Raw genomic sequence first — 15,836 nt, 5'->3', positions numbered from 1 at the left:
ATTCTAATTTTCTGATATGATGAATTTGAGATTTTCATTTGTTGTCATTTGTAATCATCAAAATTAAACGAAACAAACATTTGAAATATATGAGTTTGTATGTAATGTATGAATATAATATACAAGTTTCACTTTTTAAATGGAATTACTGAAATCAATCTACTTTTTCATGACATTCTAATTTTATGACCAGCACCTGTAAAGTCCAAGTAGGAGGTCTAAAGTTGGGTATATATAGCATGAAAACACTTGAAACAATTTATTGTTCTTAAAATTAGCACTAAACCAACTGAAATTACACTCACTGGGAAATAAGTTGAGCACCCAGACAAAGTGTAGGAAATAAAATAAAATTGCATATATTGAGAGGTCATATGACTGTATCACAATGATGACAATATCAGATCAAACAGATCACAAAGTTTGCAGTATGGACACACTGCTGACCCCATGTCATTGTTGTGTGGCCTCCCTTCAGGTCTGCATACAAGCAGGGGTATTGTGGAGAACAGAGTCAAACAGCCGTTGTATCCTCTGCTTAAGCAAGTCAACCCACAGCTGTTAGAACTGAACCTCAAGACTTAGCAGATCAGTTCTGGCGAGGAGTTGATATCTGAACTGATCCCAGACATGTTCAATTGGGGGAAGACTGAAGGAACTGGCTGACCACAGGAGGACCTTAACTTTATGCAGACAGTCCATAGACACAATTGTTGTGTGTGGATGGGTGTTGTCTTGTTGAAAGGTTGTACCAGGGGGCTGTGTCAGGAGGGGTAAAATGTGTGAATGCACGATTTCACTGATGTAGCTCTGTTCCATCGGGTCTCCTGCATCACTACCAGAGGTGACCTGAAGTCAGACCTGTAGCTTCCCACACCATGATGCCAGGAGGAACACCAGTGCCTCTCTCCAAAACATTAACTGGATTGGTTCTTTCCTCTTGGAACCATGTGTACATGATGGTCATTAGCAGGTATTGCAGAACTGAGATTCATCACTGAATGTCACCATCCATCATCATTCTGCTTCCTGGTTCACAGCTGTCTCTGCTCTGGTGTTAATGGCAGCCCACGCATGGGACAGTGAATCTGTAGTCCAGCTGATTCCAGCTATTAAGACACGGTGTGGGATGATACAGGGTGTTGTAAGGAGTCCAATACTTGTGTCTGGCTGTCAGGTAGAGATATCATGAGGTTTTATAACACTTGGTACACCATACAACAATCCTTCCTTGGTGTGGTTAAACTTAGAGTTGTGTGGGTGTCTTCACGTAACCATTAGTAGCCACCGTGATGTCAATATTCAGTTTTAGAGACTGAGTCTGAGTCTACATTGGAACTAAAGTTTCAGGAGGACAGAAGAAACAAAAATAAACCTTGTCAAGTTAATTAAAAATAACTTAGAAGAGAGAAATGTGCCATCCTTTACCGTTTCTGTGTTGCTACACTTTAGTAAAAGAAAGGAGCAGAAATCTCACCGTTCCTCTGCGCAGAGCAAACTGGATCGAGTCGAGGTCTGAGACCGGACACCACACCTCAGCGATCAGACACTTCTGGGTGACGTCAATGTTGCAGAGGTTGAGTGTGTGGTAGATGGCCTTCATCTTCCTCACCTTGATAAACCACACTCTCATCGTCCTAGAGGCAGCCTGTAGCACTCGCTGGCGATGGTCTTCTGTTTGGTTTAGGACCTATGGCAACAGTATGGAGCAATATATTTCAGATCCTGGTTCAACAAAAGTTAGATGTCTGCATGATACCAGGCCTCAAAGGAGTATAGGTTAAGGTGAGTATGAATATCTAATATACAACCAGTCAGTCTTTTCTCAGTGACACTGATACCACATCCTGTCTGTACAAGGAGCTACACATACCATTAAAACAAGGTCATTGGTCTATTCTGCAGCTTCAAAAAAGAAGATGTGATTAGTGGTGGTGTGAAGTGGCATTTCTTCATCAGAATTAACATGCAGAGACCCCAGGACCCCAAGATTTTATTGGTACAAACACACCCTGGACAGCCAAACAGAATCTCCAAAAATATCCAACTTGCACAGGTCATTTGAGACGGTTTTATACCTTCATAATGCGTCACAGAACTTTACTTATCAATACATACCACAAACAGTAATAAAGGCTGAATGTTATTCTAAATGAGTTTAAAAAAAATACAAATGTAAACCAATTTAAAAAACGGATTAAAGAAGATCTCATTTCAAAATATGATATATGAGATGATTGTTTAATAGTCTATAATGCAATTGATGATATAAATAGTATTTAAAATAATTGTACATAGTTGAATATCATGTAAAATGGAAACGATTTGTCTTCTTTTTGATGTTATGAAAGTTAATTGATAATAAATTGACAAGTAGGAAAAGGGCAGGACATTATTAGATGTATCTTCTACCTGCTCCTTTTCGAACAGAATATAAAAAAAATAATAAAAAAAAAATTTGCATGTCACATGGGCAGAATAATTTGTTATACATTTTATTTCTTAAGTTTGTTTCATTGTATTTTCTTTTCTTTTTTTGATTGTTTTTACTGTCTGTTCGAAATAAATAAATAAATTCATCTGAGCAAACTGGCCTTCCTCGGCCTGGCTAACTCATTCTTCCACTCTTTACACTCGTTTTTGTGTCTCAAAGCTAAACAGACCTTCAGTCACTACGTTCTGACATGCATTCTTCTTAGACAAGTCATAAACTCCTTCAGTTGCTCAGCTGGAAGAGGTACTTCTGGTGTTTATTGAAAGACAAATGCTGGTTAGCAAGGAGTAAACACGTGAAGAACAAAACTGTTTATTGAAAATGGAAAACTAAATATTTTCAGCTTCAGACGATTTGTGTGAGGCTGACTTTCCAAGCAGAATCTTATCAGTAACAAGAGGTGTTCTACAAGAAAACACAAGTCTTTTACTAATTGTCAGTATTTGGGCATTTGTGTTACTTTCTTGTTCTTCTGTATTTATTTTTCATGTGATCCTTGTGTTAAGTTTGTTTCCGGTATTCTAGATGCTTGTATTGTGTTGTCCCTTGTGTTCACCTGTTCTCAGCTCAGTAGTTTTCCAGTCAACCTGCTACGTCCATCTGCACCTGTCCCTAGTTTGTAATCACTCGCCTGTTTCCACTTCCTCGACATCAGCCTCTGTATTCAGTCCCAAGTTATTTACTCCCTGCTGATTCATTGTTGCAGAAATCCACAAAAGAAAAACTTGTCTACAATATTGTTGTCTTTTATAAAAGGTATTTGAACCTAGATTTTAATAAAAGAAAACTGATCACTGCTCGAGGAAGCAGAATAAAAACAAAAAGTGCCAAAAGCTTGTCTAATAATTATTTCATAAAAAAACCTACATTACATGTAATGGTGAGGTTTTAACAATAAACAGAACTAATAAATCACTCCAAGGACATCAGTTTCCTTTTCTGACTTATTTTCATCAATACTTTGTGAAATTTATTGACTGTTAATGCAAACCATCAACCTATGTACCAACATTATTTCTGACTTACCATCTGGAGGTCATCAATGCGGCTGTTAACTCCAGCGAGCATCTCCTTCCTCTCCTGTGGGGTTTCAGGGCACGGATAAAGAGAGGCACGAAACCTAGAGACATGCAGTCAACGTTAGCTTACAGAGTCAAAAACTGGCTTTTACTACTCTCTGCTATTAATGTGTAGTTTCTAAATCAGCATGGCACTAAGACGATTCAGCAGCAAGAGACCATTAGATGATAGTTTCAACAAAATTCAAAAAACTAAACACTAAGCTATCTTATAAAAGACATGGTAAACCAAATTAAGCTCAAAACTAGTGAGTACATAGATTTTCTACCAAATATGATTGCAACATGTTCAAATATTTTTACTGAGTATCAAGTCCTGATCTATGAGCCTCTGCTGAATCTTAGTTCCTCTGCTCTTTTGTCTGTTTTTACTCAAATTCATATTTAGAGCAGTCAGTCAAACTACAGAAACCTGGTCAATAACATAAAGTGATGACTGATAATAAAAGTATGAACAGAAACAACAGATGGAGCATCATTTGACACCAACCCCTCACAGATTTTCTTCACCCTGTTCTTCAGCTGGTCACCTTGGAAAAAGATGATGAACACTGACTTGTGAACTTGGTCCCCCTGGTAAAAAAAGGCATGTTAACACAGATTGTTAGTATATACAAGAGCAACTATAGAGTTTTATTAATTTCATGAGATTTGTACTTAAAGAATATGACAAATAAACTCTAAGAACTTCTAAGAAGCAAAACTGATATTGAGATATGATAAACTACCCCCAACCCCACTTCCACTTTTTCGAATGAGGCAGAATTTCCAACAAAAACAATAAAAGAAAGACAGAGGGTTATAAAAAGAGATAAAGAAATAAAAGCACTTGGGGAGATGAAAAAGTAAAAAAATGCATATGTGAAATATTAAAAAAGAAAATACAAAAAAATAATTAAAAATTAAAATAAATGAACCATGACAATATAAAGCACAAAACTGTGAAATAAATGCAGAAGAAAGGCAAAATACATAAGAAACTACATGGTAAAAGAATTAATGAATTCAAATTCAAAGATAAACTAAAGGAATATTCTGTCCATTTTAAAGTAGGGTTTTGTTGAAGGGTAATGAAAAATTAAAGTCCTACCTGTTGGAGATAGCTCTGAACAGCCTCAGTTTGGAGAAATAAAGTTTAGTTCTGACTGGATTCATGAGCTAACATCGAGACCAAAGTGGACTGCTGTCAACAACTTCAAATAACTTCAATCTCTGAGAGTTCATAGTAGTTTATCCTACAGTAATGCTGCTTTATAAACCTTTACATTAAGTAAAGGTTGATTTGCAAGTGCAAATAACAGCAGCAGCAACTAACTCAAGCGTTTCCTACAGTGATATATTATTTTTGACAGAATAACTAATGTGAAATTAACAGCTGTGTAAGAGTTTACAAAACAGCATTTCCATGAAATGCAGTGAAGTTTTTGACACTGAAGTAGTTTTAAGACGGCAGTAATCCACTTTGGTCTTGCCTCCGTTTGAATTAGCTGTTAGTGCCATTAATCTAGACAGACTTAAACCCTTTCTTTCCACAAACTGAAGCTGTTCAGATCCATCTATCTATCCAAGATGGGCAGAACATCCCTTAAATATACAGGAGTTATAGCATTGAGACAATTTATTATACAATGGTTGGATTTCTTTTTTCCTTTAATAATAAAGTCCTTTATTTAAAAACTGCATTTTGGGTTTACTTGTGTTTCTTTTTCTAATATTTAAATTTGTTTGATTATCTAAAATGTGACAAACATGCAACAGAATAAGAAATCAGGAAAGGGGCAAACAGTTTTTCACACCACTGTAGTTAGAAAAGAAAATTAAATTATCCATTTAAAGCACATCCACTCATGAATATTTACTTAAATTAATATTTTGATTTTCAGGTTTCATTTGTTGGTACAGTATAAATTTATTTAGGTCAGGGTTTCCCCCAGTGTATTATAAGCCTGGCGGGCCGCCAGGCTTTGGTGACCCAGCCGTCAGGCTAAGCTCCGCTTGTGTATTATAAATACGTCATTTTTTATACACATTTTTTCCCACTTGCGCCCCCAAACCCCCGCCCCTGCATGAAGGTCCCGCGCTGTGTCGCGTCGTGCACCTTTTGTAACTTAGCGAGGACTACGCACGCTCCATTCAACCATCTCCTCTCTTTTTACCGTATTTCCACTGGTTAAGTAGCGTACTGCCCCCTCTCTTTTTGGAGAACACTGCTCCGACGTAAGCGCCAAGTATAAACACCTCCACCATCCGCTCAGGTTGTTCGCGGTCTTCGCAGAGCCCTGCGGGACTCTAATGAGCCCTGAGGCAGAGCCACCTTCAGCTACCTGGAGTTAGCAGGTCATCGGAGCCGCAGCAATAAACATCACGAGCAGGTTTAACCAAAAATGGTTAGTTGAGCCGAAACTCAGAGGGTGGGTTTACAAGACCGAATATAGTAAGCGTGTTTTGTACGTAGTGAAAATATTAATATGGTGACAGCTAATTTATCCTTGTTTACCAGTAAAATTATGCTAATAAATTCAGCATTAGATATGCTTTGTTTCATGTAGTGATCCAACATGCAGCCTGTGGCACAAAAAGCACAGTACAGTACAGCATCTCTCTGTTTTTCAGAGTTTTCTGTTGTTATTCATTAGCCTTGACGGAAGACGTGTTGGTGCTTTGTTTGCACTTTTTCATTTATGTTAATTTAATTTATTTGTAAATTTGACTTAAATTGGGATTTAAATTAGGTGCAATCAATTATTTATTATTATTATTTTTTTAATTGTATTATTTTTTGTTTAAAAAAGTAATTTTAAAAGTGCCTTTCTGTAAAACTGTAGTTGTGTAAATATTTGACACAAATATCTTACAATATCACATAATAAATAGCCATATTTTCAACTTTCCTGTCAACTTTAATCATTTTTCTTTACTAAATCACAGTCGGCAGGCGATTGGCCAGCGAATGGCCACCTACCACCGGCCTTAGCTTCTTTTCTGGGGGAAACCCTGAAGGTATTTAAATATTTCTGCATTTATTCTTGATTTTGCTAATCTCAGTCCTTAACATGAAGTTCCCTAGAACAATTTGTTTAAACTTCAGTCTCAGTGCATACTGTTGTGTTGTTCCTCATTTAGTTTTTTGTTCCACTCCAGCTCTCTAAACCTCTTTTTACTTTGGTGCTGACCGTAGCGGGGTCCTCCAGAGGGTCTTCGATCTCTGCCTTTCGTAAGAAGACGTTGCCACGACACACCCTCCACAGCATCCTCTCAAAAGTGGGAATCCTCTCTCTGCTGATGACTCCAGCCACAAACCTGCTCAGACAAGATGTACACACAAATGAAAACAGACCTCAGTAAGTTGACTGTGAGCTCTGTGAAAAGCAGAAAAAGCACACTTTTAACATCTCACTCAGGATGTTTACCGCATTTTCCGCATTATAGGGCGCACTGGATTGTAAGACGCACTGTCAATGAATGGTTCATTAACAAACTTTTGTCATATATAAAGCACACTAGACAATAAGGTGCATCGTCGTGCAACTCCTTATTTTTGTAACTTTGCGCTGACCGAGCATTCCAGTCAAAATGGACGATTTCGGTGCTCTAGCGGAGCTGGTTCGCCTGTATCAGCATTTATACAATCACTCTATGAGAGATCACAAAGATAATCAAACGTGACTATAACTGAGCTTTAATGCTGCAAGCGGTGTGGCTTTGTAGTTTATCAAAATCGTACTAAAACAGCACAACTTCTAACACACAGAAGGCGCTCCGGATTATGAGGCGCACTGTTGTTTTTTGAGAAAATTTAAGGCTTTATAGGACTTATAGTCCGGAAAATAATGTATTTAACACTATTTAAGGCTGACTCTGTCCCATAATGTTGCAAATCACTTAATTGATCAAATCAAATAAATGTTTTCCTAAATATTATCTGGTATATAAAAGTATGAATGAATTAAACCTAATATCAACAGACTTTTTAGTAAATTTGGACAATATCAATATATCATCAATATTCGATACATCTGTTTGAAGACATAAAAATTATGTTTCAATCCAATTTTTCTGTCTATGAAATCGATAAGAAAAGAATTTGTGAACAAGTGATGCTTTTTACAAACAGTTAAACTGAAACCCAGCTTCTGTTAACACAGACATCAAGCTGGATTCAACAAGAGCCTCTTTTGTGATCCTGAAAACGCTGACTTACAGCTAAGCTGCTAATCTCTCTTTGTAGCTCAGCCTGCTAGTGCTCGTATTGGCTTTCAAAAATTCTTACTTCCTCCTACAGTTTGCAAACATGCCCCAATGATCTTACACACAGGAAGCAGGAGGTACAGAAAACAGGTAGATGGATGATGCAGTGTGTATGTTTTACCCTAGCCTGAGTGGGGCCCCGCGGCCCCCCTCACTGCCCTCCATTAGAGCTGAAGACTCCTCCAGTAGGTTGGGATCTTCCATCTGTAATCGATAACATCACTTTATTTGAGATAAATGATAAATCAGTCCCCAATGGCTGCAGTGTCCTCCAATACAACACATCCTGCAATCCACTGATAGTGAAATGATCTACTAACTCCCTAAAGAAAACAAATGAGGACAGAAGTAAACACACAACCTCATCAAAGAACTGCTGTGTTCGATGCAGGATGTGTTTGAGCTCGGTCAGCTCCAGAAAGTTCTTCTTCAGAGCTTCTTGGTTGGTGTTGATCTCCTTTAGTTCGTTCTCCAACTTCTCAAACGTTGCCTGCAGAGAAGTTTCCGTTTAGGCTAACTGTCAGCATCAGAGATGAAAAGTCTGCAGCTGAATTCTGACACATATAGAAAAAGGTGTGCTTTAGGTTGGGTTTTTATATGTTTTGAATTTTCCGAACAGGAAAGATTTGAAATGCTCAATCACTGATTACCTCCAAGTCGATCATATCTCTGGGAAAAGGTACTTCTGGGTTCTCTCCAGTGTCCACCATTGGGATGTTGGCCTTTTTGATCTCTTTCTCAACAAACCCTGATCAGAGAAAAGCTCATGATTCAATCAGTTACCATATTATACAGCAGAAAAAACACAACTTTGAGCTCTTCAGGTTCATCGCTCACTCAGTTTCCTGTCCATCTCCTCACATCTCCTCACTTCATTCACAAACTTGCGCTGGAATACGTTAACATCTGGATTCAACTGTGCACAAGAAAAGACAAAAAAACCAAACATTTATGACACAATAATTATGGTGTCTAGCTACATTTAAAAGTCCATTCACACATTTTCTTCACTGTGTTTTCATTTCTGGGTCTCAGGGAGCTGGTGCCTGTCTCCAGCAGGAACCGTGTGAGAGGCGGGGGACACCCTGGACAGGTCGCAAGTCCAACAGATGGACACATAGAGACAAACGAGACAAACAACCATTCACACCTAGAGACAATTTAGAGTTGCCGATTAACCTAAGATATAAAGTAAAGTGAAGTAAAACTGATTACATTTCCAGATGGAAAGTTGTAACTTCATTGCTTGTTTTGTCATAAATGGTAGAACTGGGGACTCCACAGCGTTTGTGCCTAGTAATTACAACGTTGGAATGAAGACATTGCTGGTTGGTTGTACATTTTATCCGGCTGATATCACAGTCAGTTGCGGCTTGTCTACCAGAGAAGCAGCACGCATCTTTCTTTTGTTCTGAAACAAATGTTTGCAAGAAGCTCGAGGAGTTAGCATGTCAGCAACTAAAATATATACAACCGACTGCAGGCTCGCCACAGAGGCTAATAACCAGCTGATTAATTAACTGACATCAGCTTGTCAAGCTGTCAGAGTCACTTTACAAAGAACAAAACAGCAGAGAAGCAACGGGCACAGTTACTTTAGAACTAAATAAATTGATCTGGTGCAACAGTTTAGTTTCTTTGTGACACCTTTTTATTTATTCTTAAAGGGAAACAACTGGTTTCTAAAGTACACACCAGTCAGCCAAACATGAAACGGTCTGTATAAGGGCAAACCTCAGCTCCCTGTGTAAACCGCACATATTTTTTACTGTCAAAACATGGTATTTTTGCTCAGGGTTATCATATCCTCAGAATCTCACACTGATGTCCACACAGGAGGAACACCACCATGTGTTAACATTTACTAGCTTTAATTTGTCGTATCATTTTCAGTGCTGTTTTACTCTTAGAATACATAGTAAAAAAGGGAAGTATTGTCAAATAAAATATCAGTAAATTTAGGTTGAATCCAAATAACTTTCTTTAAAATTGCAAACAAGCCCTGCCTCTACAGATGCCATTTTTGTTTAATTAGCTTAGTTATGACATTTACCAAAGAGCCATTCTGACAGTCACAGACTTACGTCTCTAAACTGGACCATGCCCAGTTCTCCCAGCTCGCTGACGCAGCAGTAGGCCGCCTCGGACTGGAGGAAGAGCTGAGCCAAAGTCATCTCCTCGCTTCGAAACAGTTCCCCCATGATGAGCTCCGCACGCTGGCTCGGCCAGAGAAGTCGCAAACTACAACAATAAGACAATTACCAAAAAAAAAAAAAATCAACTAATGAGAAAAAAAAAAAAACCACAGCTTCTTAACAACAAAACAGGTCAAATCAGAGGACATAAACCAGAGAGCATCCACAACCACTTTTATTTTCTATTCTTTCTCTTTTTTCTTATTATTTTACCTTGTATTTGACATGATATAATTATTGTGTACTATTAATGATTCTCTGTAAGTGTATTAGAGTTTTGTAGTTCATTTGATGAGCCAAGGCTGCAGGGCAGTGTCGTAGGAGGTCCTGTCTCTGAGTCTCAGCTGAAACCTTTCATATGGAGTTTATTTTCACTCTAATTTATATAATTCCAGTTATTGATTCTACCTGATTATATTGTTTAAGTTTGTTACTGTACACCAATGATACAGGTATTTTTACTCATGATAAAACCACAGAAAAGGTGAAGAGATGTTGTAAAACAGTTTTATGCTGCCTCAACAGATGCTGCTCACAGCTCAATGTATTAGAAACGGTTGCCATAGTCTCCTCCATGACACACAGGGGGGGGGGGACAGAGACAGACATTTTCATCTCAGAAGAGACACTAGAGCCGTCTCTTAAATATATCCTTAAATGTCTTTTATTTAGATTTAAATCTCAGTTTTAAGACTTCGATAAACAATTATTAGAGATAAAATTTAGAGTGAAGATCTATCCATCCATTTTGTTTACTAGCTTGTTCCTGTTCAGGGTTGTGGAGATTCTGGTGCCAATCCTGAAAAGTGGGGTACACCCTGGACAGGTCGTAGGGCCACATGGATCCATTCAGGGCCCGTTCACGTTCACAGAGCAGCCAATTCACCTAAAGCCAGTATCTCACTAGGCTGCAGCTGTCGGCAACTAACTGGCGAACAGTATTTGGAAAAGAGTCCCCAAAATGTCTCCGAAGGTTCATGGACATTCTCAGTTTCCTTCTGTGAGTTGCAGAGGCTCGCAATCTCTACACTAAAATTTTGAAAAAAAAATTGTTCTACAAATTCACTTAAAATAGTCAGAGTTGATGTGGGCGTATCAGTTTATTTTCTGAATATTCTACGGAGCTGTATTTTGACACCATTAGAGGAGCTCTCCTTATGACAGAAAACATCTAAAGTTACAGACCCAAATGTCTAGGTCTAAAAACCACGCAGTTCATAAATATTAATCATTAAAAGCAAACTGCTTAAAATCTTCCCGTCTTCATCTCAAAAGTATAGCGCAATAAATGAAACCCTAAACGTAGGGTGGCTGCCAGGTTTGCCTCCTTCTTGCTCTGAGCTCAGTGCTAACCAGAACAGAGATCTGGGGTTATTTTCAAGTGCAGCCAGCTGTTGCACTTCTCGCGCAGCCTGGGGAACTTTATGCAGGACTGAAATAACCCTGTTTGGCAAAATAACAGCGGTGTAAAGGTTTATAAAGAGTTCCCAAGAACCACTACGAAATGTTTGAGCTGTTTTAGAAAGGCAGCAATCCACTTTGGTTCTGGCCCCACTCAGGACTAGCTTGTTAATTTGTCAATCTGGTTAAAATTAACCTTTTTTTTTTCTCCAAACTGAGGTTGTTTGAAGAGCTAACTACAACAGGCAAGATGTTGTTTTTCATAACCTTCTATTTACATCAGGCAAATGAACAGAACCCCACTTCAAAAGATTAGAAATATAATTTTAAACATTTCTATCACCCGCCACTGAAGGCGAAGGAACCATAATGTTTCTGCCTGTGTCTGTGCTGATTTGTTTGCACCAAAAGCAAAGTATCCCATGAACCAGAGGATGGATTTTATTGAAAATCTCAGAAAGTAATTACTGAATGAACATCTACTATTAACTAACTTTTAGAGCCAGTCCCATTCAAGATGGCCACCACAGCTAACCCTTATAAGCACAAAAACCTGCAAGTCAGCCAATTTTACAGATGATGAGCTCAAATTTGGTTTGGTAGTAGCTGAGACTGATCCCCAGCACATCCTCCGACATCTGTTTTTAAACCTTTGCCATTAACGACTTGACTCAACTCTGCCTGTTAGCAAAATATCTCACAAAACACTGGAAACTTTCAGAATATAATCATTGGCCACACAGCAGGGGCTCTGTAAGTCAAGTAAAGTTTAAAGATATTGAGTTAGATTTTGTGTGTCAGTAGCTGAGAGTCATCCTCATGATATGCTCTGAGCACGAACACATCTCACAGCACTGCATGAAACTGTGCTTACGGTCCTTTACGAGGTTTGACCAAAACATATATAAACTTCATCCCAGTGCGCGCCCCTCCTCAAAAGGCAAGACACTTTGGGAAATCGCTGCATCCCTTCTCATCATACGATATTGGTTTAAAGGTCTGACACGAAAGGCAGCGGGCGATATCCATTCCTAAGAGGAATGCTAGGCCTTTAATATACTCCATGAAATGGTCTTCATTTCATGGTTTATTGGGTAATTTTATTGTATTACGTATTCATTTTGCAAAGCTTTGGCTTTCTTTCAATTAATCATAATATTTTGTTGTTTGTTTTATTTTTTACTCTGCCTATCTGCATCAGGCAAATGTTCTCCCAATGACAAGCCAGCCTTCTGGTGCATCTACGTTTTACTTCATGAGCACTTCCTCGTTTTTACTAAACAAATCTCAATCTAAAAGAAAGCCCTGGTCAGTAGCTCAGTTCTGAGGGTCATTATTGGAGTTGTCGCTGTTTGAAGCAGTCCGAGCATCAGTGATGAGGCAGCCTCCTCCCTCCTGCAGCTCCGTCCTTCACGGCTCAAGGACGCCATGATGCTGCAGCCCGGCCTACCGCCTCATTCATTTCAGCATTACTGAGGCTCAGACGTGATATCGACTGGCAGACATTTTAGCTATCAATATTTGTATTTTTTGTGTGTCTGTAAGCTGATAAAGGTCCGTCTGAAATAGTGTCCCGAATGACCCCCATCCTTCAGGCTGTACCGTGTAAAATGTTATGACGATGTTTGCTAATATATGACGACTCCGTTAGCGCGATGATTTTTAACCTTTAAAACAAGTCATGAGTTAGCAGCTGATTGACAAGTGCCTAACTAAGACAGAGAAGTATATAAACGCAGTAACATCAGATAAAGCGTTTATAAGGCGACCTGTTCACTCACCTGTCTCCTGCTTGTCACTGATGCTGGATGCTGCAGCCCGCTGCGGAGGATAGTCAAGGCGAAACATGTAGCCGGATGCAGGTGTTCAAATTAAAAGCGTTACACAACTTTTAATTTAAACATGTTACGTTTTTTAGAATTAATCTAAACTTGAGTTGTTATCAATATATTTAAAGAGAAATGTGTTGTTATTGTGACATTATGGTGCGATTTCTACAAGGCGAAATAATACCTACTGCAGATGAAAACGATAACGTTGTTTTATTTTGAAACCCTACACTGGAAGCGCATTTTCAAAACATTTCAGCCGCAGACGCGCATGGATGAAGTGACATCCACGACAGTGATCTTTTCTACTGAAAATTTAAAGTAAAAATGTTCTGCCTACATTTGGTTTTAAAGTCCCATTGCTAAATAGTTATATTTTGAAAAAATATTTAATTTTCAAAAAATATAATCGTCAATGAAAATATTTCAATTCATTTATACTTTATGAATAATTAAAGTTGAGTCCGTTTATGCCAGAGAGCCGAAGCAATCAAGTTATTAACTACCAAGACTCTTCCCCTGTAAGAGAGCTGACGTAGCAACCATTTCCATTTAGATAAACTGGCACACACTCTCTCCATGACACCCTCCCAATTTTTTCTCAAAACAGCCTCCTTTCCCAAATAGACCCCCAAGAATTTTAAGCCCTGATCAACCCAATGAATATTACCTGGCAATACAGGGAGCTTATTATTTTTCCATGGGCCAACTTTTAAAGCAGAGCTTTTCTCTCAATTTACTTTAGCAGAAGAAGCTTTTTCATAAAGCTCCAAACAATGCTGAAGACCCATAACGTCCTTCTGGTTCTTAATAAAAATGTTTATGTCATCAGCATAAGCAGAGACTATCAAACTTAAAAAATTAGGCAAACCTGGAAGAATAAGGCCAGTAAGGGTAGAGCGAACTTTGTGTAGAAAAGGTTCAACTACAATAGAGTACAACTGCCCAGATATGGGACAGCCTTGTCTAATACCTCTTTGAACCTTAACAGGACGACTCAATCCTCCCCCGACTTTAACAACACAATACACTTCATTATATAATAAACCCAATAAAGAAATAAAACCTTCACCAAATCCAAACGCTCTTAATGTAGAAAAAAGAAAACAATGATCAACTCTTTCAAAGGCTTTTTCCTGATCCAAAGAAATAATTCCAACATCAACATAATGTTTTTGTGTGGATGTGTTCATCCCTATATGCTGTAGAACATGTCCCCACGAAGACAGAAGAGAAGGAAAGGTAATAAAACCACATTTAAAAAAAGCTCTTCTAATGTGCATATCCTAACTGGGCTTTTGTCAAGTCAGCGAGGAAATCTAAAAAACACAGCTGAACAGAACAGGAAGGAAAAGAAGAACAAATGCCAAAACGTTGTCATTCCTTTTGTTGCTGGAGTATCTGAGAAACTCAGAAGGATTTTCTCCAAACTCAACATGCCAGTACATTTCAAACCCAACAGGACTCTCAGACAAAGGCTGGTCCAGTCTAAGGACAAAACACCCAAACATAAACTGAGTAGTTTGGTGACTGCAGCTCACTCCAGGGAGGAATGTTCAGAACTCTACATTGGAGAAACCAAACAGCTTCTCCACAGATGAAAGGCTCAACACAGGAGAACCAGCTCTTTAGGACAAGACTCAGCTGTGCACCTATACCTCAAGGATATGAGACACACTTTTGATCAAAGTGTTCATATTTTAGACAGAAGACAGATGGTTTGAGAGGGGGGGTGGGTAAAAAAAACATGCATGTCAAATGAGAGAAACCAACTTTAAACAGAGGAAGCGGTCTCAGACTTCAACTTTCAAAAACCGTCAATGGAGCATTAAGCCTGATACCCAGTCAGTTTCATTCAAATCAACACCTTCATTTATCATTTATGTGAACAAAGTGGCCCATTTGTCAGCCAGGTGAACAAAGGCCCTAATGAGCCTCTATTATGAGGAGAGTGACTGTACTCTGCATGTGTCACAGCAACAACACAGGTAGGTAATTCAACACAGACTTTCTTATTGTAACTCGCGTAAAATGCACGAGTGGGCTCTAACAATCACCATGTGAAGTTGCGCACATCTCACCTTCCCCACCCAAATTTTGTGTCAGATTTGGAGGATTTAAACCCTTGATCTCCCAATCACAGGCTCACTTCTTCTAACATCTGTGCCACCACCTCCATGAACGTTAAGTTAACGATCCAATGAAGAGTTCTTTTAATGTCTGTCTACATGATCTTGCTGTCTAGGGTCAGGCTCTGTTAATCAACTTTGTTTTTCCTTCTATGGTATATTATAATAAATGTTTCTTTGATCTTTTCAAATTCTTCCGTCACATATTTTCACTCTTGCTTGTATTTCTGACAGACTAAAATTACATGATCTATTCATTCATCTTCTCCACAATACTCACATTGTGCTGTTGTTTTCTGAATAGTGTATTATCAAGTCTGGTGTGTCCAAATCTCAATCTTCTTGTTAATCTCTCTTCTCTCCTGTTTCTCTGTCCAGCTCTCATTTCTCCCACTCTCTTTTAAAACCATATTCCTTTGCTTTCTTCATGCCATTCTTTGACACTTTTCTTTCAATCGTTT

At 38.6% G+C, this 15,836-nt stretch overlaps 1 protein-coding gene across 5 annotated transcripts in view; it reads right to left on the bottom strand.

Annotated features, from left to right (window-relative positions):
- Positions 1 to 15,836, bottom strand: part of LOC108245167 (V-type proton ATPase 116 kDa subunit a1) — a 46,533-nt gene that overhangs the window by 25,777 nt on the left and 4,920 nt on the right. For 4 of the 5 annotated variants that reach the window (XM_037981605.1, XM_025009495.2, XM_025009496.2 and 1 more), the window contains 9 exons: positions 9,906 to 10,062; positions 8,659 to 8,737; positions 8,472 to 8,569; positions 8,183 to 8,311; positions 7,943 to 8,025; positions 6,747 to 6,873; positions 4,064 to 4,146; positions 3,521 to 3,614; positions 1,478 to 1,690 (listed from right to left, as the gene is read on the bottom strand). In XM_037981605.1, coding sequence (XP_037837533.1) covers positions 1,478 to 1,690; positions 3,521 to 3,614; positions 4,064 to 4,146; positions 6,747 to 6,873; positions 7,943 to 8,025; positions 8,183 to 8,311; positions 8,472 to 8,569; positions 8,659 to 8,737; positions 9,906 to 10,022 — 1,023 coding nt within the window. In that variant the 5' untranslated portion in view covers positions 10,023 to 10,062. Of the gene's footprint in view, positions 1 to 1,477; positions 1,691 to 3,520; positions 3,615 to 4,063; positions 4,147 to 6,746; positions 6,874 to 7,942; positions 8,026 to 8,182; positions 8,312 to 8,471; positions 8,570 to 8,658; positions 8,738 to 9,905; positions 10,063 to 13,198; positions 13,343 to 15,836 lie in introns of those variants that run through there. The other variant, XM_017431848.3, reaches the window with a different exon arrangement.

The sequence above is a fragment of the Kryptolebias marmoratus genome, linkage group LG2 (genome assembly GCF_001649575.2).
Source record: "Kryptolebias marmoratus isolate JLee-2015 linkage group LG2, ASM164957v2, whole genome shotgun sequence".
NCBI lineage: Eukaryota > Metazoa > Chordata > Actinopteri > Cyprinodontiformes > Rivulidae > Kryptolebias > Kryptolebias marmoratus.
The sequence above is the reverse complement of the archived record's forward strand: the minus strand, read 5'-3'. Positions and strand labels throughout refer to the sequence as shown.